We start from the raw sequence: 26,450 nt of genomic DNA, 5'->3' as shown, positions 1-26,450 counted from the left end.
TGTTTAGTTTTTATATAGTTTTTCCATTCCACATTGTTGAGATTTAGTTGTGTTGATACATATAGTTATAATTAAGTTGATAAACAATATTCCATTAAATTCCTTAATTACTTGTGTGTATCTATAAAAGTACTTATTTTGTTTATTATTAGTTTTTATATTTTTCCATTCAGCATTGTCTTCTGAGATACAGTCAGATTGATACAGATAGCTCTAGTTAATTAGTTTCTGTTACTATAGAAAAATCCCTTAGAGGAGTAAATTAGTTTATCTGTTTCCCTATTTTAGCAAATTAAATTGTAACTAATTTTTCGTTGTTACAAACTATTGCCGTGAACCTATTTCTTTATGCAGATGAGCAGGTTATATTGTCAGAAGTAGAATTTCACAATGGCTGAGTATACACATTTTCCCCCTAGCCAGATATTTCCAGATTACTCTTTAAAAATGGTGGTGCTGGTTTTTATTGTTGGCAGTATATGAATTACTGTTTTCCACATCTACCAACACTTGGGTTTTCCAATCTGGGTTTGAAATGATATATCTTAATATATCTAATATTTTAACCAAAATCTAATAAGACATGGCGTATTTTTATGTATTTATTGGCCATTGGGATTTCTCTTATGCAAATTTTTAATATATTCATCTTTTGTTAGATTGTCTTCTTAAACCTCTTTGTTGGAGTTCTGTTATATATTCTGTCATTTTATTTTTAGTTTTGTATGTTGCAGATATCTTCTACCAACCGGTTGCTTGCCTTTAACTTTATTAAATCTTTTGCAGTTTGTTGAAAGTTAGCTCAATTTTTTTTAAGAGATTTAAGAAATTCTTCCCTGCTCTGAAGTTTCAAAGATAATCTTGTTACGTTCAGCTTTCTGGATTTAGGAATTCCAAAACTAGGGAATTATATCATAAAGGAAGTAATTTTATTTTTTTCATATATTTTTTCATGTAAAGAACTGGCATCTCGATGCCATTTATTGAATAATTCATTCTTTCCTCACTGTTCTGACTGCCCATCTCTTACATGTAGCCAGTTCTAAGTTTAGGAGTTCTGTATTCTGTCCCACTGTCTTTTTGTCTTTCTAGACTGCCTTAATCATCATAGCTTTATCTTACATCTGCAGTGTGAATGTTCATCATACTTTCTTTAGAATTTCTCTAGTGCTGGTCCTTTTTTTTTTTTTTCCCTAATGTGAATTTTTGAATGAATGTTTGTAAGCTTCCATTAAAAACCTCGGGAGGGGGGTAATTCCTTGGTAATCCAGTGGTTAGGACTTTTCACTCTCCCTGCCAAGGGCCCAAATTCAACCCCTGGTTGCGGAACTAAAATCTGACAAGCCATGTGGCCAGTCAAAGAAAGAAAAAAACAAAAAGCCCTATGGGGAATTTGATTGGAGCTTATTTGTCTCTATAAATAGATACGAAAATTGTTATCTTAAAAAATCTATCTCACTTTTTAAGTAGGTCTCTTGGTTTTATTACATTCTATGCAAAGATATTTGGTATATAAAGTTAGCAATTGTTAGTGTTGTAAGTAGTGCTTTTTTAGAAACTGAGCATTTTCTACTTGTTGACTTTTGGAAACACTGTTAATTTGGGTATGTTGATCTTTACTCCACAACTTTGCTGACGCCTTGGTTAGTTTTATAATTGGTGGTGTCTTGGATTTTCTGTGTAGATCTGTAATCTTTATTCTTTATATGTCTTGAAGTAGAAAATATTTCTGTCTCCTGAGAAATTTTGAAAATTCACAGAAATTGTTTGCCGTCAGATCAGAATACTTGGAAGGCAGTTTCAGCTAGTTAATTTGGGATGTATCTATATGCAAAGAGTTTTATTCTCCACGTGGCCTGTGACATATATACACATAGTACTGAGTTTTTCTTGACACTCAAGTTGGTTTGTATAAAGGCATTTAGATGTTAAAACCTTCCCAGTCCCATTTAGCATGAATGTTACTGCTACTCTTGGATTTCACTCAGTTTATTTCCTTTCAGGAGGCGCAGGTCAGAGTGGAGATGGGCTGCAGACCGAGCAGCTATTGTCAGCCGCTGGAACTGGCTTCAGGCTCATGTTTCTGACCTGGAATACCGGATTCGGCAGCAAACAGATATTTACAAACAGATACGTGCTAATAAGGTAAGGGATAAGTGTCTGGTCTTTTTCAGCCCAGCTAAAAACTATCATTATCCCCTTTTCCCCATCCCTAAATAACTCTTAACTATGTCAAAGAGAATGATTTAATATGATCTGATGTAGCTGTTTAATTTGTTTAAGAGCCTGGTGTTACTTAGCATAATGCATACAACACTGTTAGAATATAATGTTAGATTAGAATATGGGTTTAGAACAAAACATTTTGTATATCTAGGCTAACAGGGAACAATTAAAAGGAGGGTGGGCACAATTTAAGGTAAGCCATTGACCATACCTGCATAATTGTTATATATATGAAAAAGTGGTGATGACTGAGGGTTTTCATCTTTTTTTTTTTTTAACTTAAATGTGTTTCTGTTTTGCTGCTTAGCTTCCATTACTTTCTTGAGGAAAAAATGGATTTTTTTCTGAAAGATAATTCAGGCAAGATTAGACTCTGGTGATTTCATTTTTTCCTTGTCCTGCTTGTGGTGGATTAACTCTTATCATACTGCTTTTGTCTTTAACAGTGATGTTTGTATAATTTTTCTCCTGAAAAATCAAGTTATAAAAATGTCCTCTGCTTATTTGGGGTTTGACTGGGGGATCGATGTACATGGAAAAGAAATCCATTCAGCAAATAGTTGAGTGCCTCCTGTGTACGAACACTGTTCTCCTTAGTGGCAACAACAGGGACAAATAAAAATCCTCCTTTCTTGGTGCTGAATTTCTTGCAAGGTACTTTTGGTATTAGCTTGATGCAGTGAACTCCCTGACTGAACATGTGGGTCTAGATGAAGCATCTTCTGCTCCTAAAAATAAGTATCATGACACTTTTTTGTCCCACCTTAGTGCTGGTCAGAGCCTTAAGAAAATTGCCACATACTGCAGTTGTGAACTGCATGCATTAAATTAATTAGTAGGCCAAAAGTTAAAGGGTGACTAACTATCAAGATGAACAAAAGAATGAGGATTTGAAGTAAAAGTTCTGCAGCCTCCCTAATATATTATATAAGCTTTTATTCTAAACATTATACTGGAGTGTTCTTTGAGTTTCTTCCCCAGATAGAGTTACATGTAGTTCTCCAAAAGTTCATTGGAACATACTATAATTGAAGGCAAAGTCCAGAGGATTTAACCTTTTTTTAAATAATAATAATAGGTTCCCCTAGGATAGGGAACATATTAAATTCCTGACTGACTTTAAAAATTAGAGCAAATGAAGAATTACGCCTTAAAATATTCACAGAGTTAGTAAATGTTATGCTTTCCTTAGCTCTTTTCACAAAGAAAATTAAGTGAGATTTGCAGAATACCAGCTGGAATGGTGATTAAATATATATATATGTATATATCTAGGAGATGGCTGAATATGCCTATCCTGAAGAGAAAAACATTCTTGCTCAGTTAGGGACACCTCGTCAGTGTCTGTATCAAGACTTTTATAGCCAGTAATTAAGTGAGAATTTTCATATTTGAGAACTGGAGTCTCTTAGTAAAAACTGAGATTATGAGAATATTAGTCAGTCATATTTGCTGCTCTATCTATTATGTTTGTATACAACTATATGTATTGTGTGTTTATATATGATCCTCATTATAAAACTATTAGTAAACTCAAAGATGCTATTGATTGTAAGTGGCACCGTTATGTTACAGTTCAGTTGCTCAGTGTGTGCAACTCTTTGCGACCCAATGAACTGCAGCACACCAGGCTTCCCTGTCCATCAGGGTAGTGAAGGCTCCATTACCAACTCCCGGCACCTACTCAAACTCTTGTCCTTCGGGTTGGTGATGCCATCCAACCATCTCATCTTCTGTCATCCCCTTTTCCTCCTGCCCTCAATTTTTCCCAGCTTCAGGGTCTTTTCAAATGAGTCAGTTCTTCGCATCAGGTGGCCAAAGCATTGGCGTTTCAACTTCAGCATCAGTCCTTCCAATGAATATTCAGGACTGATTCCCTTTAGGATGGACTGGTTGGATCTCCTTGCAGTCCAAGGGACTCTCAAGAGTCTTCTCCAACACCACAGTTCAAAAGCATCAATTCTTCAGCGCTCAGCTTTCTTTATAGTCCAACTCTCACATCCATACATGACTACTGGAAAAACCATGGCCTTGACTAGATGGACCTTTGTTGCCATAATAAGTATCTTTACCAGAGTCACAGCATGGATACTTCTGTTTTTGATGCATACTTCAGAGAAGTACTTTGGCAGTGTGCCTCAGTTTACAGTCTTACTACCTGTGTGGGAAGGATTCTCACTTTTGGTTCCTGCTTTATTCTTTAGCTCATAACTCAGTAGTAATGACAGCAGTTTTGTGAAATTATCAAAAGTCGTCTTCTTGTTGTTCAGTTGCTAAGTCATGTCCGACTCTTTGCATTCCCATGGACTGCAGCATGCTTGGCTTCCCTGGCCATCTCTATTTCCCAGAGCTCAAATCTCTGTCCATTTAGTCAGTGGTGCTATCCAACCATCTCATCATCTGTTGCCCCCTTCTCCTTTTGCCCTCAATCTATTTCAAAAGTCTTAGCTATCTCTGGATATCTGGAAAGTGATTAATTGGAAGTTTTGTGTATATATTGATTATCCATGGGTTTTTTTTTTTTTTTTATCATTCAGGGTATAATGTTATTACACCAGGCCTGGACTTGGTATACCATTTTTGATTCTAGTTCTGACTTAGCTGTCCTAACCTTGGGAAGAAAAGTCACTAAACACATACTAGCCTTAGTTTCGTGGTTTATAACAAGACATTCTAGATTATAGTACATTTTTTTTTTGTCTACAAAAAAGATGTATGGCTACTAGTCTTAAAAATGCTGACAGGAAGAATAAAAGTAGAACAATAATTGAAATAATATATCAGGAAAATTTACAGCTTTATTAAATATTTATATGATGCCTTTTGGAAACAAATGTGTTCATTTCCTGGGGCTGCCATACAAGGTTGCACAAATTGGATGGTAAACTTAAAACAACAGACATTTATTTTCTCAGAGTTCTGGAGGCTAGAATTAAATCAAGATGTAGGCAGGACTCTGCTCTTTTTGAAGATCTGAGAGAAAAAATTTCCTTGGCTTTTCACAGGCTTCTGGTGGTTGCTGGCAGTCTTTGGTGTTCCTCTTGTTTATAGCTGCATCACTCCAATTTCTTCCTCCATCTTCTCTCTTAGTGTGTCTGTGTCTCCACATTTCCCTCTTAGAAGGAAACCAATCAAGTTGGGATTTAGGGCCCATACTAAACGGTTCTTTGTTCCGCTTTATCTTCATTTTAGCCTGATGATATTTGCAAAGAGCCTGTTTCCAAATCAGGTCACGTTCATAGGTTCTAGGTGACAGATTTTAGGGGGCAAGCACTAGAATTTTCCCCAGAGATAATTAACTTTCGTCTGATCGTCATGTATCACCATAGTGACAGAAGTTTGAACATTTACTATGTGCTGAACATTGTACTAAACATTTTGCTGTTATTCACAAATTTAAAGATAAAGGGTCAAAGAGATCAAGTGGTTTGTTCATAGTCATACAACTAAATGAGTGCAGAGCTGAGATTTGAGATTCTGACTCTTGTTCAAATTAGCACTTGCCTTAAATGCTTGACTATTTTATAAGTTACTGGAATGGGAGATTTTTTTAAACTCCTGTGTTCTAGTAAAGAGATTAGTGTTCTCCTTCCCCATTCTTCAAAGTTAGCCAGAGTTGTACAGGCATTTTCACAAAATCTAGGTTTGGTGGTCAGCTGTACAGTTATAGTTTGTCTTTGGATGGGAAACTGGTGGGTAAGATTTTCTTTTTGGATTTACTCTTTAGCATGTAAATTTCCTTAAAGTGACCTATTCCAGAAAAGAAAGGATTTGAGAACTACTAGATGAGTGTCAGTTTTCTCTTCCATCAAAAGTTAGGTATTGCCTTCCAGGCTGGTAATTATTAGTCTCTTTGAGAATAGTGATTCCTGCTGCTCTTTGGAGAGTGGGTACAGTTACTAGGAGCTCCTCTGTACTCTTCTTCATACTATTATGCCTTAACTTGCACATTCAATCAGCTTTTATTTTTTTAAAAAGATACTCCCATATATTAGAATGAGAAAGGAAAATAGCGTCTGTACCATGAGTGCATACTATACAGAAGTACATTCATGTGTGTTACTTAACGCAGAAAGCAACAGCTTACAGGCTTGTAAGAAACAGAGCTAAATTTGAACTCAGGGCTCTAAATTTATCTGACCCCAAAACATTTCCTGTCTAATGCGTTCTGCTGTTGTATCCTTTTCATCATGTCTCTTAAGCATATTTATTGAAGAAGGTGAACGCACAAGGGAAAGGGAACAAGAGGATTCTATTGGTAAGGGAGACTTCTTTCTCTTAACACACAATCTTCAACATTCACATCTAGTACAAAATATTATCTTTTTTTAACTTCTTTTGACTGATCTGTCAGATTCCACAGCCTTGCTAAGGATGAAAGTGTTAATTGGGAATGAGAGGTGGAAGAACTATGAAACTTATGATAGGTAAGCTGCTGAATGGGAATAACCTGGAATACTTCTCTTCAGAATTGATGTAAAATAGTTGGTTTCATCTTAAGGGAGTTCTAAGACCTTGTGGTTAGCCGTGTCTTGCCTACATAGCCCAGGATGATCTTTACATAGCCCAAGACAATCTTGTGGAGCTGGTCTACAGTGTACCCACTGATCTAAGGTGGGCAGGAAAGTAAGTATGTGAAATTGCATCTTAATTTTGTTTACAGATGAAGAGGTGTTTTGGTTTTGTGAGTTTTTTTTTTTTCTAAACAAATTAGTATGTTCTTTTCTTTCCTTTTTGCTTGCTTGCCTTTGCCCTCTTTTGTAATCAGGCTTAGCACAGTTTCTGCTACCATTTCTTTCTTTTTCAATTTTACTTCCTCCCCACCCCACCCCCCGCCATTTTTAAATGTAGGATAGACTTGTATTTCCACAGAGGAATAATTTGCAAGGATCTGTTAGGACTCCATACTACCATGAGCCTTCCCAATTTCTTTGTCCTTTGTAGGAGTTTTGTAGGTCTAAATGATCCAGGCATGGTCCTGATTCTGACTTAGGGAGTGGTGGTAAAGGGTGGGGAGATTCTCTTGGACTTTTCACCTTGGCCTTAGAGTGCAGTAGTCTCGAGGTTATTGCCACTCATGGCTGATGGCCCATCCATGTAATGTTTACCCAGTGTAAACCCTGAATGCTAGGGAATCCCAGCTTCAGGTTGTCATGAGAGGTGTGGAGTGGAACTTCATGGATTTTTCTTGGCTCACAGTGACCTTACCTTTCATGGTTATTAACTGTATCAAGTCTATTTTAGGAAAACTTAGATAATCGTGTGGACCTTGTTTCAGTCAGTCTCTCTCTTGGACTCTGCCATTTTTCAGCCCTCATGTCATCTTCTATAAGCTTCTGTTAGAGCACTGTCATTGTAATACTTTGCCTACCTGTCTGAGGTAGGTGAAGGTAAACTCCTTATGAGTGGTATGTATTTTATTTATTTTCTTATTCTTAGGGTTTCACACCCTAACACATTGTAGACATTCAATAAATGTCTGAATGAAATTTATTTCATTATTTATTTCATTTATTCATTTATTTCACTGAGTGAAAAGATTTTAGCTATTTGTATACCTTTTATTTACCCATCTTCCTTCCAGTTGCTTTTATCTTTTTTGGTTTGAGGTACAGTGTAAAGATTTAATGGTTGGTTTTGTTTGCTATAATGAACATAATGTAGATTTGGTGGTAGGACAAAGAATGCATATATGAATGGGATCTACATCAGCATAGCACTTGAGTACATATTTACAGAAATAGATTTGATTAAAACTAATGTGCATTGAAAACACTTCTCAACAGATAGGAGCTCTACTGTTGTGGCAGAGGCTGGAAACCTTGAATGAGTCTCCGACTCCCTTCCATCCCATCCCAGGAATCATATTTGCATAACTGATTGATTCTGTCTTCAAATATATGTATCCGAAATCCAATCACTTTGGTCTAAGCAGTTGTTCTTTCTGCTTCTCTGTTTCCTATCCACTCATCTTTGTGTCAGCACCTCAGCAAATTGATCCTTTTAAACTGTAAGTCAGATCATTTCCCACTTCTGCTTGAAACTCCAGTGATTTACCATCAGAATGTAAAAGCTGAAATACTCTGAAGGCCCTGCACCACCCCACCCCCTCTTACTCTTCTAACTTAAGCTAAACTCATAAACTCCAGTCTTTCATTTTACTTCAGGCATACAAAATTCCTTACAGTCCTTAAACGTCACTATTCTTTAGTTTTTTAGCATTTTAACACTTTCTAATAGGCTATGTGAATCGGCTTCCCTGGTGGCTCATTGGTAAGGAATCTCCCTGCAAGTGCAGGAGATGCATGTTTGATCCCTAGATGGGGAAGAATGCCTGGAGAAGGAAATCACAACCTGCTCCAGTATTCTTGTCTGAGAAATCCCGTGTGCAGGCTATATACAGTCCCTGGGGTCACAAGAGTCAGGACTTAGCGACTAAACACCACCAGTAGGCTATGTAAATTTTACTTACTCATATATTGTTGATTGTCTTTGTCCCAGTATTAGAATTCTAAGCTCTTTGAGAGATAAGTTTGGGCAGGGGTGGGCATGGGGAGAAGGATATGTCTTTCTTCCTGTACCCCCAGCACCTAAAGAATGTTGATGAATGGAGAAATGATGGCTTGATTTGAATGAATGAAAGAACAAAGAGTAACTGATTCTAACTTTGTTGTTCAGCGACTCGGTCATGTCCGACTCTTTGGGACCTCATGGACTGCAGCACTCCAGGCTTCCCTGTCCTTCACCATCTCTCAGAGCTTATTCAGACTCAGGTCTATTGAGTCAGTGATGCCATCCAACCATCTTATCCTCTTGTCATCCCTTTCTCTTCCTGTCTTCAGTCTTTCCCAATATCAGGGTCGTTTCTAATGAGTTGACTCTTCATAGCAGGTGGCCAAAGTATTGAAACTTCATCATCAGTCCTTCCAATGAATATTCAAGACTGATTTTCCTTTAGGCTTGGCTGGTTTGATCTCCTCACAGTCCAAGGACTCTCAAGAGTCTTCTCTAACACCACAGATCAAAAGCATCAATTCCTTAGCGTTCAGCCTTCTTTATGGTCCAGTTCTCACACCCGTACATGACTACTGGAAAAACCATAGCTTTGACTAGACAGACCTTTGTTGGCAAAGTAATGTCTCTGCTGGATCTAACTAATCCAGCTTGTAACCCTAGTTCTGCCTTGCCTTGGCCTATTGACATGACCTTCAACCTGCATCCTCCCTGGGTCTCTAAAATTTGATGGAGAATAAATGGTCCCTTCTAGGATTTTTAAAGCTTTCACAGGAGGATGTCTTTGTAGTCTCTCAGATGCTTTTTGGAAATGATTGGGTAGTTTAAGGGAAAAGAATTTCCCTTTGAAAAATATTGTCTGTTTTATCTTGACTTACCTTCTCACCTAAGAAAAATTTATGATGTAACTTTATATCTAATAGATTCATTTAGGCTCCTAGCTTTAGTTAATAATTTAATATTTTCTCACTAAATGGGGGGGAGTTTTTAACTTAAAACTCAAAAAAATTATTGTCCATTTTCTTTCTTGGTGTATAACTCTGCTAGGGAATATGGGAGATACGAAAATATTTGTATGTTATCTAAGTCTTCGAAGATCTTATCAATTAGTTAACATTTAAACAGCGAGTTGAGGCAACAATAAATGAAATAGATAATTTGGCCTAAGGTTCTGCTCCGGAAATTAGATTTAAATATACAGGATGTAAAGATAAAATCATGAAGCTTTAAAAAGTCTGGCAGTGTGGATAAAGAAAATAAGGGGTTTGGTTAACCAGAGACATTTTCTTGGAAGGAGGTGAGACTTGGCTTTGACAGGCTCTTTGAAAGGATACATGGCATTTTGGATAGATAAATGCAAGAAAAAGGCAGAAATCAGCATGAACAAAGACATAAGAACAGGCAGTGATGGGTATTACTACTTTGTAATAACCCCCGCCTCTCAACACCAACAACTTCGTATATATTCAGACATTTTCTAGGAGATAATGTGGTTAGTGTCCAACTGTGAAGGTAGCTGGAGCTAGCTAAATAAGGTAGGGACAGATTATGGAGGACTTTAAATACCAAGATGAGTTTGGGCTAGCTTTATATAGGAAATGGGGAGGTGGTTTGGGCTTTTAAGCAGCAAAGATGTTGAATGCTATATTTTGAGAAGGGAATGTTGTGCAAAATAAAAATAGCTGCTTTTTTTTGTTTTGTTTTGTTTTACAAACAGCTTTTACTTTGAAATGGTAAAGTTTGTGAAGTCTATTTTATGCTTGTGATTAAAACAAAATATTTTGCAGGAGAAGTCTTTAACCAGAGAAACCCCATTCTGAAGGCTAGAGCCAATATTTCTTGCTTTATTAATAACCTCTCCCTCTTTCTGAGGAGTCTGTACCCCATATTCTATATAGGCTAGGTATAGTCTTATTCCAGAATAGAGAACTGTTGTTTCTCTTACTGGAGATGGGGGCTGGGAGTTCTGTTTTCCTTTCAAGCTGAGGTAAAATTCCGTTGTTCTTTATAGGCTAACCAACACCCCATCCCTCCAACTCTCGCCATTGTCTTTACCTCTATTTCATAGAGACTTTTGCGTTAGGAAGAACCCCAGGGACAGGATCATCTGGTTCATTGGCTCACAAGAGCCTATGCCATAATGACCTGAGGAGCTCCACTTGATACAGTCAAAATCTTTAGGCCCTGAAATCTGTATTTTAGGATGTTCTCTAGGAGATTCTGATGCTGAGTCAAATGATTGAGTCTAGTATTTTTCAGTTCAGAGCTTGCACTAGGACTTACAGGGAAGCTTTTTAAAAACAGAATAACCAGCTCCTTACCCCAGAGACTCTTGGTTGATTTGATGTTGGATCTGGGCAGCTATAGTTGAGGAAGGTTTCCTCCAAGTGATTCTAATGCAAACTTTCCACTGGTCTCTTGCAATCCAGTCTCTGTTATACAGTGTCATAACCTGATTTTGCCTGCCTCTACGTGCATTCATGGAAGGTTCATTTGTGTTTTGTTTGTTTTTCAAAGTAAGCTGTTTGGTTGGTACAAAAGTAATTGTGGGTTTCAAAGCATGAATTTTAAATCATTATAACTAGGCTTAAACACATCTTTATTACTCAAAATAGGAACCATTACAATCAACACATTTTTGCCAATGAGAAATAAGTTTATTGCTGTATCATAAAAACCCGTGTTTCGGGATTCAGTGAACTCTTAGAAAGCATTTTCTGCCTCCTGCTGGTTGTGGAAACATTTTCCCTGCAAAACGTTGTTGAGATGCTTGAAGAAGTGGTACTTGGTTGGCAAGAGTCACGTGGTGAATATGGCAGATGAGGCAAAACTTTTGTAGCCCATTTCATTCAACTTCTGAAGCGTTGGTTGTGCCATGTGCAACTGGGCCCATTCTGTTGACCAGTGCTAGCTTCAGGCATGGCAGTTTTCATTGCATTTCTTCGATTTGCTGAGCATACTTCTCAGGTATAATGGTGTCACTGGGATTCAGAAAGTGTAGTGGATCAGTTGGGCAGCAGACCACCAAACAGTGACCATGACCTTTTTTTGGTGCAAGTTTGGCTTTGGGAAGTGCTTTGGAGCTGCTTCTTGGTCCAGCCACTGAACTGGTCGTCACTGGTTGTCATATAAAACCCACTTTTTGTCACATATCACAATCAAATCAAGAAATGTTTTTTTGTTGCGTAGAATAAGAGAAGATGACATTTCAAAAATGATGATTTTTTTAAATTTTCAGTTAGCTCATGAGGCACTCACGAGACTTTTCACCTTTCCAGTTTCCTTCAAATGCTGAATGGTCGATGTTGAGTTCTTTGCCAACTTCTCCTATAGTCCTAAGAGGATCAGGTTCGATGATCCTCTCAGTTGGTTGTTGTCACCTTCCGATGACCGACCACTATGCTTCTTAATCTTCAAAGCTTTCCTTTGCAAAACTTCTTGAACTATCACTGCACTGTACTTTAATTAGTAGTTCCTGGGCCAAATGCATTGCTGATGTTGCAAGTTGTCTTTGCTGCTTTACAACCCATTTTGAACTTGAATAAGTTGAATTTGCTTTTTACCTAAAATCATTTCTGTAGCCTAAAATAAATATAAACAGCAAGTGATAAGTCATTAGCAAGAAAACATAAAGTGAGAAATGCACATTAAAATGATGTATAATGTAACCACATGTATTTTAAGAATGTTTTCCAGTATCAAATGGCAAAGTTCAACAATGTAAAAAACAGCAATTACTTTTGCACCAACCAAATAACTTTTGCCTTTAAAACCAAGCTGGGCCCATGCCAGCTATGGAGAGGATTTATGGAATCATTTAAAATTTATTTTTATATTTATTATTATCTGGGATGAATGTAAAATCTGAACTTGAAATTGTGGAGCAATAACCTAATCTAGAGTGATTCTTATGCTTGTGAGAAATGTGTGTTTGGAACAACTTTTTAAGTTTTTGGTTTCTAATACACTTACTGTAGAGACTGTTACACCTTTGTTTCACCCAGTGCGTGTGGTTGCTCAAATATTGTTGGTTTAGCTCATCATTGTAGTACTTCTAGTTCTGTCATCCTTTAGCCACATTTGTGATCAAGTTAACCAGAAAAACTGCATTGCTGCTGTTAATATGGTATAGTCTAGTTGGTGATATAGGATAAGATACCATATTCTCAAAAAGACTCCAGATCTGGAAAGATGCTACAAGCCATGCCGGTTCGAACATTCATTTGGAAGAAAGGGGAAGCTTGGGTTTGAGTCTTAGACCTTACTCATGGCTACTGCTAGGCTTTTGTTGAAGTCAGTCTTGGGAGAACAGAGCTGTGCTGGTGGTCTGTTTTGTTTCAGAACCTCAGGATAAAGGAAGGGCCTCTGATAAATGAATCCCCTGCCCGTAACTCTTGATATTAACTCCAGTTAAATTTGTAACTTACACCACTTAAGCTGTTTTTCTCTCTGCCCTGCAGGGGTTGATAGTTCTTGGAGAGGCACCTCCCCCAGAGCACACAACAACAGACTTACTTCTTCCACTTAGTTCTGAGGTGAAGACAGATCACGGGAATGATAAATTGGTAAGTATAAAAGACAGAAAGGGGGAAATGAGTGAGAATTTGGGGTATAGCTTCAGCACAGTTTATTCTCTGTAATAAGGATCTTTACAGTGGCTGAAGGAGGGTGACTGTATCACCTTTTATAACTTAAACTCTGAATTCCTGAAAGGGCAGCACAGGGTCCCTCATGCAGTTGTGTAGCCGACTTTAAAATTTTAAAAGCAGCTTCGAACTCTCAAGACAGCGCAGCCAGAGCAGGTACGACATTATGCAGCATTACTGGAAATTAGGAGACCGTGCGGCTCTGATGCCTTTGACAACTAAGGTAACTGGAAATGTAACTTACAAACATGTTGAAAATGCTGTCTGAATTACCCCTTTAATTCTGTAGTGAGGATGAAGCCATTGTTTTTTCATAATCTTTTGTATCTTTAGAGCCTAGGTCAAACCTCCATCTTAATGATTCCTCCCCTTTTTCTATTTCTCCCAACACCAAAATTAATTTTTCCTTCTGAATTCCAAGACCACTTCTTATTTCTTTCATTTTTAAAGTTTTCCCCATGTCTTGTTTTTTATTTAATCTAAGGAAAACAAATAGGTATATATATGAATGAAATTGAGTTTAGACTTAACAGAAAAGTTGCAGAAGCAGTGCAGGGTCCCTGCATACTGTTTCTTCACCCAGCTTCTCCTAGTGTTAACAGCTTGCATAGCCATTGTTCAGTGTCAAAACCAGGAATTAACATTCATACAGACTACAGGCTTTATTCCCCTTTCACTCATTTTCTCACTTAGTGCGTCTGCGCGCCGCCCCCACCCCCAATTGGTCCGAAACCGCCTATTCCGTGTAGTTGTTATATCTCAGCCAGTGTGTGAGGACACCTCAGCTTTTGTCTTTCATGACCTTGACACAGCCGTGCTGGTAGGTTATTTTGTGTAATGTTGCTTAGATTGGACTCACCAGATATTTTCCCATTAAAGGTTATGCCTTTTTTTTTTCTTTTCCCTGCAGTAATATCATAGAAGTGATACTGTCCCTTTCTTGCTATACCATATTAGGGGTACATGATGGTGGTTGGTAGCTTTTTCACTTGGTTAAGGCGATAACATGCCAGTAAATTAGTATTTTTTCCTTTATAATTAACGACTATGTCATGGAGGGACGCTGTGCGTTTTTCTGTTGCTTATTTTAATCCACAGTTTTATCATCCACTGGTAGATTTTACCTGCAAAATTACTGCAGTGGTCATTATTGCGGTATTGACTAAATGGTGATTTTCTGTTTTCCACATTGGTTCATTGGAATTCTGCTAGGAAGAGCTGTCTTTCCTCCCTCATTTGTTTATTTAGTTGGTTACTCAGTTGTTTATTTCAGAAATGTTTTTATGGTTGTTTATTTTATGGATTATTAACTACTAATGTTGTTCATTATTCACTTCCAAGTGTCTCAGCTTTTGGCATTGGGACCTCTTTTCAGATTGGTGCCCATGTCCTTTCAATGTGCCCTCCTTGTATTTTAAGTATTCACTTTATCCATCCAAAAATATCCTGTACTCATCTTGTATTGTACTTATTCCAGCCCTGGTTCTTTTTTATTGGAGACCAGATGTTTGAGACTACAGTCTGGATACTTGTATGCTCACTGCTACTTGGTGTCTTTGCTTCTATCTGAGACTTCTCAATATAGCTAGGAAATACATTAAACACGCATATATATTTTGTTATCTACCCATCTGTATATGCACTCAAAACCATGAGTTTATACTAATACCAATCTAACACCAATCCCTTCCTCCTTTCTTACCATACCAATCTAACACCAGTCTCTTTGTCCTTCCTTACTGATACTTATTTGTTCAGTCCTAGTACCATATAAGTCCCATGGATGGAGGAGCCTGGTGGGCTGCAGTCCATGGGGTCGCGAAGAGTCGGACACGACCGAGCGGCTTAACTTTCACTTTTCACTTTCATGCATTGGAGAAGGAAATGGCAACCCACTCCAGTGTTCTTGCCTGGAGAATCCCAGGGACGGGGGAGCCTGGTGGGCTGCCGTCTATGGGGTCGCACAGAGTTGGACACGACTGAAGCGACTTAGCAGCAGCAGCAGTACCATATAAAGTAGTTTCAGAATTGCCATCTTATACTCCTGTGAGAAATATCTTTACTAACTAGAGTACAATATTGTATACAGTACGTTAGCTCAGTGATATACAGTCAAAATAACTATTTCCAGAAGTTATACTTATGTTAGTTCTTTTCCTCTTCACACCCTTCAGTATGAGGATGCAATTATTTTGAAATACTGCTAGGTTGCTTTGTTACTGTAGTGTTTGATTTCTTGTTGCCCACACACAGGAGTTGGTCTCTGTTAGTTGTTGCGTGTGTGAAACATACTTCAGTGCGAGCATTAAAGCTTGCAGAAGCTGCAGCCCTGTTCCTGTTTCCACCTATTCCCACTGTGTTCCAGCCTCCTCCCAGTGTCACTCGTTTTTGCACTATCCTTCCTTCCTATATTTCTGCTGCACAGATGAGCAGATGCATGTGTATTTCCTTATGTCTCCTTTCTTACAGGAAAGCTAATTACTGGGTATATATATTTTAAAAGACTAGGTTTGAGTTTTTTATTTGTTTTACCAAAAGGATTGCTTCTATGGCTTTTGACAATGCAGTCATTGTTTGTTTGCTTCTGTTTGCAAAATAAGTCTCATTCTTTTATCCTTTCCTTACTGTAAAATTGATGGGGTTACCAAGTGAACCTTTCCCAGAAGTAAAGCATGCAAAAATATAAACTGTTACTTTTTCTTTTGAAACATGCAAGGTGTAATCTTCCTACCATTGGTAACACAGGAACAAGGTTCTTTTCCTTGAAGTTTTGTAGTCAACCAGGGACAATGAAGGGTGCGTTGGCTCTGTGAGGATTTTGAGAGGCATGGGGTTTCCCACGTGGCTCAGTGGTAAAGAGTCTGCCTGCCAGTGCAGAAGACTCAGGCTTGGTCCCTGGGTTGGGAAGATCCCCTGGATGAGGAAATGGCAACTCACTCCTGTATTCCTGCCTGAAAAAAACCCGTGGACAGAGAAGCCTGGTGGGTACAGACCATGGAGTTGTTGCTCACCAGGCTCCTCTGTCCATGGGGTTCTCCAAGCAAGAATACTGCAGTGGGTTGCAATGCCCTTCCAGATTGAAGGTCTGCTGACCCAGGTCAAAGCTTGTATCTCTTATGTTTCCTTCATTGGCAGGTGGATTCTTTACCACTAGTGCATATTGGGCTGTGGATAAATAAGTAATTGCAAAAACAGTCTTATAAATTCTTACTGTTCAGTAGAAAGATTTTCAACAGTGTTGGTAAATATAAATATTAGATTAATAGTCTTTGGAGTTGTATTATGCTATTTTAATTTTTAAAAATGGATAGTTCAAGGTTGTTTTAATATAATTATAGTTTATATTTTAACCTCATAATAGAGACAGGAAAGTGAGGCACATAGTCACATTTTACATATACAGAAGTTGAAGCCTCGGTAAGTAGCTTGGTGGAAAGTTCCATTTTCACTTTAGCACAATTTTTGACCATGGTGCTAGTTTGTGAAAATGACTGGTATATTCTTTGTGGACCAACAATATTTTGTTTATTTTAAGCAAAACTATGCTGGGTATCATTTGAGATGGAGAGCATTTTAACCTGAGAATGAAAGTTGAATTTTCTATATCCAAGTAGCCTTTTCTTTCCATTTTGATAACGTTTGTCAGAAAGCAATAACGAACCAGAACAGAACTGTTAATTTTTCTAGACAAAGAAAAATGGTATTTCAAGCAAATGATGGTATGGCATTACTTAAATGACTAAAGAAAAGATACATACACATATGTCTTGCATTACACATCTAGAGATTTAGTGTGTGTTTTTAAGTTGTGTGCCTTTTGATTTTTTTACCCTTTTACTTTCTCTGCTTTTTAGTAAAAGAAATTTAGTGGACATGAGTTCTCAGACCCCAGAAAAACCTACCCCCAATAAACCTTAATTTAATCTAGTTTTTCTTTAAGGGTTCCTTGTCACACTTAATTGTTCTGGCCAAGAGGATAGAGCAATGAATCAAACAGATGCCTGTTTTTATAGGAATAACAAAATGGAATCTCACTGCTATGTTAATCATTTCATGCCGTACATCTGACCCTTTCAATCGGGGAAAAATGACTTCAGTAACCCTCCTTGCTACCTTTAATTCTAAGATAGCCCCAAAAGGTAATCTCCTGGGGCTCTCCTTTAGAAAAGGGGGTTTTGCAGAAGTGCTCTGTATAGCATTCAGGTTTTCTGCTCTCCTGGCATCAGATGCATGTACCATCAGAGTGTATCTGAACATCACATGAAGCTTGAAAGAAGCTCTGTAGCAACTCCTGTTTACACTTTCCCATTGGATGACAAGTATCTGATTCATGCTTTAGTGTCCTGAAAATACTAATGATGTAAACCACTGCAATAGTAACAGTCAAGCTTATGTTAGTGTGTGGATTTAATATTTGTGACGTGTTTGTTAATAATTCTCTACCCTGTCTTTGAAGCCTTTTGGTCTGCAAGATAAGGGGTGTTCACTTTTTCTTAAGGCAATGTGAATGCATTTAAGAAGCACTAAGTAAAATTACATGTGACTGTGAGTTGTATTTTTCTAGATGAAACACTATTAGAGGATTGGGGTTAATATTTTAAGCTCTTTGAATTTGAGAATGGATGATGAACCTAGTTGCCCCAGTGCCCTGCTTTTGGACTTGAGGGTGATTACACATAGACTATTCCAGGGTTTCTAAGCAGATCCCTTCTGAATATTCAGCGCTTACTTACATGGTTGACCCTGAAATCCAAGCACATTTCTTCTCTGACTTTCTTGCTCTTAATTGCTGTGTGCTTCTGTATCATTGACTAACATTTCTGTGCTAAATAATGTTTTGCCTGTTGACTTCTGTTTTGAGGACTGAATTACCCCCAGGAAAATTCAGGTTTGTCTAAGAAAAATAATAAAATGCACATTGAAGATTAATGCCCTTTAAATTTTCTATACATCTGTAGTCATGAAAAACAATAGGTTAATTAGCTACGAAAGGTAAACTTGTTTGGAAATGAGATTTTGTTAAAGAATGGCAACATTTTGTCTTGACAGGTGTCTTGGTTGGTGGTTAGTTCTCCATAATCTCTAGAAAGTAAATCTTAATCAAGTGGAGGGTCAACCTATTACTTAAACGTGGGACTTTGTGAAAACATGTAGATATATAAACCAGATCTCTGTTGTAATTTAATGCTAAAAGCTATTGTTTTAAGTGAATATAAAGTTGACAGATTCTTCAGATCAGTACCAGAAAGTTCATAGTCATAGCATTTTCATATTGGCAGGCAACTTTTTCATCTAAAGCAGAACTTTTGAAATCTAGGAAAGCTGTAACATGGCTGGAGTTACCATCTGCTAGTTAACACCAGACTGAATTTTTAAATCGTTTGTTCTTTGTCGTACCATAATGTTAATATTTGTTTGGGCCTTTTGAGGTGTTCCCTGAATAGTAAATCCTCACTAGCATTCAGGAGGATATTTGGGTTTATCCTCTGTCTCTCTCTTTTTTTAAACAAATATTACCTAAATATAAAGAAAACTTCAGTATTCGTCTTATTCTGCCTCTGCAACACTATTTTTTACCTTGTCATTTTCTGTGTATGTACATTTTTAGTCACCACAATTGTATTAAAAATATTTTGGATTCAACCCTTATGATATTTTCAATATTCTTATTTTGTATACCACATTTAATAACTATGCCTCAGGTGTTGAGTATTTAGGTTATTGATCCATATCATTGCAGTGACTGCCTTTATGTATAAAATTTTGGGGGACATTTTGTTATTTCTTTAAGGTAGACTTTAAGAGGGAGTAAAATACTTTGTCAGAAGATACAGACATCTTTGCAACTTGCTGTTGTTCAGTCCCTAAGTCATGTCTGACTCTTTGTGACCTCATGGACTGCAGCAGGCCAGGTCTCCCTGTCCTTCACTATCTCCCATTGTTTGCTCAGACTCATGTCCATTGAGTTGGTGATGCCATTCAACCATCTTATCCTCTGTCACCTCCTTTTCCTCCTGCTCTCCATCTTGCCCAACATCTGGGTCTTTTCCAATGAATCAGCTCTTCACATGAGGTGGCCAAAGTACAACTCTTACACATACTTTCCAAGAGGAAATCAGTGTGACTTTTAAAGCAATGAGTACGTGAGCCAAATGTACCATGATTTTGGTGTCATTGACTAATTAATTGTTCAAGGTACAACAGTAAATGTATAGGGAATCAACAAGGAAGACAGAACACTTTCCCAGTATTTACTCATTGTGATTTACTCATGTGTTTTGTCTTGTCTGTATTCCTTGATCTAGATTTTTGGATGATTTGTATTAAATTTTTAAAATTAGCTTCCCAATCTCTTGTTCTTTCTTGAGATTGCTCTCAGGTCTTCAGATCCTTTGGTATTTTCTCCTGGTGGGTATAAAGATCAAAAAAGAAATACAACAATACTGATAAATAGAATTTCAGCATCATAACATTGGCTTTGCTACATCGTGATAGCAGTTACATGAAAGGAAACATCAAAACACCCCAAAGTCAGTTTGAATGTAAGGAGGAGACAGAGACCGCAGCCATTTTCTGATATCCCTCGGATAACTAAACTGTGGTTTTATTGCCAGTACCTCAGATGCTTCATGTGATTGGCATCTACTGGCTGCCCCCACTCCTTTTAACCTGTGGTGTGTGTTCAGTCACTCAGTTGTGTCCAACTCTTCGTGACTCCATGGACTCTAGCCCGACAGGCTCCTCTGTCCATGGAATTTTCCAGGCAAGAATACTGTGGCAGGTGGTTGTTTCGTACTCCGGGGGATCTTCCTGACCCGGGGATAGAACCCTGGGTCTCCTGCGTTGGTAGCCAGATTCTTTACCACTTGTGCTGCTTGGGTAGCCCCCCTTTAGCCTAGTAAATATCATTTGTTTTGAAATAGCAAAATTCAAAAATTTCCAGATTTTTTTCCCCTACCTCCCTTTTTTCATTTTATATTTAAAATTTTAAACGTATACAGTTGACTCTTGAACAACACTGGATTTAATCCACGTGTAATGTATAGTCGGCCCACTCCATCCATGGTTCCTCCACATCACTAAATTCAACCAGCTACAGAGTGTGTACTGTGTAGTAATGTAATATTTACTGTTTAAAAATAGCCACGTATAAGTGGACCCATGCAGTTCAGATTCAAAAAATTGTTTGAAAGTCAACTGAATTTGATTTGTGTAATCCAGACAGTAGTTCCTTCCTGTAGCATTAGATAGTTATTAGTTACTCATTGACATTTTATTAATTATTTTATTATATATGTATATAGTATAGTTTTCTAGAAACAAGCTTCCAACATACTCTGTGAGGCTAAGCAGGTATTAACTATATTTAAATATATTCTTAATTGTCTTGCTACTGAACTTACATACCCTTCTTGACTTTTAGGTTGGAAACTTGGACTCTTGTTACTATGTAATTGTTTTGCTGTGCTTCCAGTCCATGGAATCATTAGGCCATTTCCTTCTCAGTGGGCACTTTACTCTTTTAGTCTGTTAAATATTTTAATTCCTCACCTCTCTCCAAAGAAAAACTGGTTTCTCTTAATTTTTTTTTTTCCTCAGTCATATGAGGTTTTTTTTTTTTTTTTTTTAAGGCCAGAAAACATATTTATTTGGAATTTGTGAAGACTTCAGCTCAGGAGTCATAAATCCAAGAAATACTGAAATCGTGTTCCACAAATGAGTTGTTTCTCAAACTGCTCGTGAGACATTTTAGGTGTTTCATTTAAATGAAATGGTGCTGATTTTCAGGCTGATGCTATTGGCTAAATGTTGATGATATATTTTTGTTTTTCTTCTATTAAGATTGAATCTGTTTCTCAGCCACTGGAAAACCACAGTGCCTCTGGTCATCCTTCAGAGTCACTGTCTGCTAAATCGTGTGGAGCGTTGAGACCTGTCAATGGAGTTATTAACACGTAAGTTTATCTCTTCTGCATACTTCTGTGTGCTCATCAGGCTTGTAAAAGATGAGTTTGAGGCCTAGTTCTCCCTAGCCAGGACTAATGCTGCTTTAAAGAAGCAGAAACCTTATCACTTCATAATATTGTGCATGCCTCCTACTGTAGCAAGTGTATTTTAAGTAGCATGCTGATGTACTTTCCTGTTACTTACTGTGGCCTAAAATTGTCCCAGCATGGAGAAAAATTGAAAGTCCTGAGGTTATTATGAATTGTTGTGATTAGCTCTGTCTTTGTAGAATTCCCCAGAAGTAAAATCCTCTACTCTAGAACAGATCAGATTCCTAAAGGCTGTAAATTTGTATTTTTGAAAGATAAGGAATCCTTCTGCAAGTGAACAGTGAGTACACATCCCTAATAGGCAAGATTCACCATTAGAGCTGGTTCTCAGGCAGCTTAACATTTGCACAAGTTCACCATTTTCTTACCAGTTATAATTTTTTAGACTTTTAAAATTTTATGTTTTTGTTGTTGAAGAAAGCTGAAATCCCTTAGAACCTCCTGAGTTCACTTACTGACCTTTGCATTTTTCAGACACAATAGAGTAACATCCACCAAGAGCCTTACAAATAAGCACAGACACTGCATCCCAATTTAGATTAGCAGACATCAGCATCAAGAGGTGATCTCTGTGCTCTAGAACACTTGTTTGAGTCTGTAAATATTTGCAAGTAGAGGTGGTTGAACCAATATTAGAAGCTTTGTTTCTTTCCATCTTCTGTGAAGTAAATATTCTTCCTTCCCCTTGTGTAGTCTTCAGCCTGTCTTGGCAGACCACATTCCAGGTGACAACTCTGATGCTGAAGAACAGTTGCATAAAAAGCAGCGACTGAATCTAGTTTCTTCATCAACTGATGGCACCTGTGTGGCAGCCCGAACCCGTCCTGTGCTGAGCTGTAAGAAACGGAGGCTTGTTCGACCCAGCAGCATTGTGCCTCTTTCCAAGAAGGTCAGTACCAGTGAGACCTGGTCCTTGTTAAAGTGAGCCAGATGCTCAGATAGAAGTAATAGTCCTTGCCAACTTTGGTTCATTTACCCAATGTTTTCCACACTTGGCTAACTAACAAGGCTTCCTGCAGAGCTTTAAGAGATACTAGGTACCTGAGCCCTGTTTCCTAGAGATTCTGGTTAGGTTTGCTCTGGAGTTGGGCCTGGGAATCATTTTCAAAAAGTTAGAAAGCTCCTAGGTGACTCCTCAGCCAGGTTTGGAAACAATTGGCTTGAGATTTTTAATAGAAATGGGAGAGAGGAGGTTGTGAGTTCTGCCATCAATTACATGAAGGAGAGCGGTATGTCTTCTTTCTTACTGTTTTCACTGAAAATGGCAATGTGGAATGCTTTACTTTTAAATAAGAATCTCCATTAAAATCTCTTAAGTTGATGATACTAAACGAATGTTTGTCTTTACAGACAAAATGGAAATTATTTTACATCTACAGGAAACTTTGAATTGCCGACTTTTCAAATAGCAGGGTTGGATTTATTCTAAAACCAGTGAAATAGTACTCCAGTAAAAAAAAAAAAGGAATGATTAAGAGCATTAACTTTGAAGAGGACAAATTTTGGTTTGAATTGTGGCACTGCCACTTAGTAGTTTTTGTTTGGGGCATGTTAACACCCCAGTCCACCCCAGAATGCTTCGGAGATCTCATAGGGTTGTGTGAAGATTAAATGAAATGTATGTAATTTGCCTTGGGGGTATCTGGCTGATGAGTTTTACTAGTACATGGTTTCTGATGGTGTTAACACTTTTATTTTTATTAATTCATTTATTCAGCAACAACAACAAAAATTTTTGAGCTCCTCCAATAAGCTGTTATAGAGCTCTGTGCACTGGGGATACAACACTAAAAATAAACCAGACAAAAATTCTTATCCTTGTGGAATAATCTAAAGGGTAGAAAGAGAAAATAATACGTGAACATCTATTGTTTTATTTTCTGTTTCTACCCACTAAGTTATTTCACTAGAGTAAGAATTTTGTAAATAAAACAATAGATGAAGTATATGGCATGTTCTGTAGTGTTAAATTTGGCTTCCCTTGTGGCTCAGCTGGTAAAGAATCCGTCTGCAATGCGGGAGACCTGGGTTGGGAAGATCCCTTGGAGAAGGGAAAGGCTGCCACTTCAGCATTCTGGCCTGGAGATTTCCATGGACTGTATAGTCCATGGGGTTGCAGAGTCAGACACGGCTGAGGGACTTCCACTTTCAGTAGTGTTAAGTGCTGAGGAGAAACATGCAGCAGAGGAAGAAAATAGAGAATGCTGGGAAACTTAGTTGAAATTCAGCCTTGAGGCATTTTTTCATTCTAAGCCTTGGAGACGTGAAAGATACGAGACTGGGAAGGAATGACTAGTGAAGTATAGATAGAAGGACAACAAGGAGTATGTGGCATGTAGAAGGCAAGTGAAGAAAATGTTTCAGAAAGGAAAGCATGATCATCTGTGTTAGATGCTGCAGACAAATCAAATTAGATGAAGACTGAGACTTGACCGTTCAGTTTTGTGGGGCCAAGGTTGCCTGAGACCTTTGTACACAGTTTTGTTAGGGTAGAAGAGTGAGATTCTGATTGGATTAGGTTCTGGAGAGAATGGGAGGGAGGGAATTGAGCAAACCATCAGAGATACCACTTTAAAAGAATGTTCCTGTAAAGGAGAATAGAGAAATAGCCTGTTTGACTGAGGGGGATGTTTCTTAAGATAACGCTATTGCAGTATATTTGTCAGTGGGAAAACTGAGGACAAGGAAGAGGTGGGTGATTGGTGCAGTGATTACTATTTGGACAGTAGATTTTCAGTGCTTGACTTGTTTTGTTACGGTATACATTTGGACTGCATGTCTTTGCCGTGATCGTTTTTATTTTTTTGCCGTGATCGTTTTAAAAGGAAAGTGTTATTAGTGAAAATTACCTATCAAGCTCTAATGTTTCTCTCGTCTCTTCCTCAGACTGTCTGCATTACCAGAAAAGAGCTTGATGGGTTTCTCATATTGACATTTGAGTCAATTTTTTATTAATAGTTGTATAAATCTAAATTATTTTCTGAAAGGCTGGAGAATTGATATTGGAAGAGCAAAGAAAACAGTATATTACTGTTAAGTATAAGAAGGTAGTTTTGGCCGTGCCCTCGATGCTTTTAACAAAAACAAACAAAACCTACCAACACTGCCTCGTGGAGAAATAGTGCTCTTTTTCTGAGGTTATAGGATGGCCTCCTGGACTCTTGTATCTGTGAAGTAGCAAGGCTTCTTTTTGGGACTGACAGTAGTTTTCTTCCTGTTCATGCCTAAAAACTGGTGTACTTTTGAAGGTACCTGTATGTATTTAAAATAAGGGGGAAACATACAGAGCATACTAAAGACCCTTTGGTTCCAGTGCCAATGTCTAAAACAGAATCTTCCTGACATATGCAGAAATAAGCTACATGGGAAATAAGACAAAGAAGTCATTTTTGTTTGGGAAAGAAACCATCTGCTCATATTAGCAGTTATGCTGGAGTTCTGCCCTCGTTGGAGACAAAGGCCATACTCTCTCTCTTAGTTGCTCACTGTGTCTCCAATGGATCCTCGATTAGTGATACTGAGCAGGTATATTGCCCTCTCTCATTTTGAGGTGATGGATTTGCCAAGCAAGTTTATTCAGTAGTTTTGGGTCCCATCTGTGTTCCAGGACACCTGGGCTTCCTTGGTGAACAAAAGTCATTGCCCTTATGGAGCTTACTTTCTAGTGGTAGAGTGTTCAGAAATCACCCAGTACTTCGAACAATAGCTTCTAAACTTTTATGGGATTATAAAGCACATGCAAAATTTTGGAAGGCTGAGATAAAAAAAGTAGAAGTAGAAGCTCTAATATTTTATTTACCAACTGTCCTCAAGCGAAAAGAATTTTTTTAATACTTTGAACTGATATTCTGTGATTAACAGATAATGGTGAATAGATCCTTACTTTGATAGTGGACTTCCACCATAACCATTGCATTGGATTTCTAATGGGAAATCCTTCATAGAGAAGTAATGCTGTTACAATGTTAAGGGAACACAGAATTTCTTTATGTATCCAAGTATTTTATCTCTTCATTCAGTTCTTACATGTTATCTATATTCTTGATATTTTGGTCATGTGAAATGAGATCTTTTCTGTTAGTGTTATTTTATAAATGATGTTGATTTTTAGGTATTTATCTTGAAATTGAACACTTTTCTGAACTCTTCCAACCAGTGTTCTTTGGTTGGTTGGTCTTAGTTTTCTAGGTTGGCTTTCTGTCATCACACAATATGACACCTTGTTATGTACTTCTTACTCCTTTTCACTTTTAGAACCGTGTTAAGAAATGGTTGTGGTGAGACATTTCTGGTTTGAATGGCAATACTTTTAGAAGGTCACTATCAATTTTGATGTAGGACAGCTGAAAATGAGTTGGGACACTGACAGTATTGTTTGCTGTGCTCTGGGAATGTTTAAAGATTTTAAAGGAAGGGTCAATTTCTTTAAAATTTGTTAGAACTCAAGGTGAAACTGAGATTGGCATCTATTCTATAGACGATTATCCATCTCTCAGATGCTTTCAGATTTACTCATACAGATTTTTATTAAGCATTCTTTTTATATCCTTCTATCTGTAGTTAATATCCATTTCTCAGTCTTCGTTATATTTGTCTTCTCTTTCTTGATCAGTCTTGTCAGCAGTTTTTCTATTTTATTGGCCATTTCAAAGATCAGTTCTTTGCTGTTAACTCCTTCCTGTGGTCTTGGTTTTTCTCACCCTCTTTGCCTTCATTCAAATGCCTGGTTAATTTATTTTCTGTTCTTTGTTACATAAGAACAAAAGCATTTAACTTTTTGAGTTTTCTTCTGAGTGTAGTTTTGGATAGCATTCCACAGCCTTTGATGTGTGAAGGAAGTGTTTTTTCTGCTATTTGTAAGTTGCCTTTGAGTTTTTTAGTTTTTTTCCCAGGAGTTAAGAATTGAGTTTTTAGATTCTAAATTGTTAGTTTTTCTTTTTAAGCTTTTGTTATTAATTTTTATAGCATTTTGGTCAAAATGTTTCTATCGTTTCTGCTTATGTTTGTG

General features: G+C 37.6%; 1 protein-coding gene across 4 annotated transcripts in view; it reads left to right on the top strand.

Annotated features, from left to right (window-relative positions):
- KANSL1 (KAT8 regulatory NSL complex subunit 1) overlaps positions 1-26,450 on the top strand; it is a 168,007-nt gene that overhangs the window by 111,889 nt on the left and 29,668 nt on the right. For all 4 annotated transcript variants that reach the window (XM_069541648.1, XM_069541646.1, XM_069541647.1 and 1 more), the window contains 4 exons: positions 2,004-2,145; positions 13,200-13,304; positions 21,228-21,340; positions 22,136-22,331. In XM_069541648.1, coding sequence (XP_069397749.1) covers positions 2,004-2,145; positions 13,200-13,304; positions 21,228-21,340; positions 22,136-22,331 — 556 coding nt within the window. The remainder of the gene's footprint in view (positions 1-2,003; positions 2,146-13,199; positions 13,305-21,227; positions 21,341-22,135; positions 22,332-26,450) is intronic.

Source organism: Ovis canadensis, chromosome 11 (assembly GCF_042477335.2).
Source record: "Ovis canadensis isolate MfBH-ARS-UI-01 breed Bighorn chromosome 11, ARS-UI_OviCan_v2, whole genome shotgun sequence".
Taxonomy (NCBI): Eukaryota; Metazoa; Chordata; class Mammalia; order Artiodactyla; family Bovidae; genus Ovis; species Ovis canadensis.
Note: the sequence above shows the minus strand (reverse complement) of the source record. Positions and strands in the feature narration are given on the sequence as shown.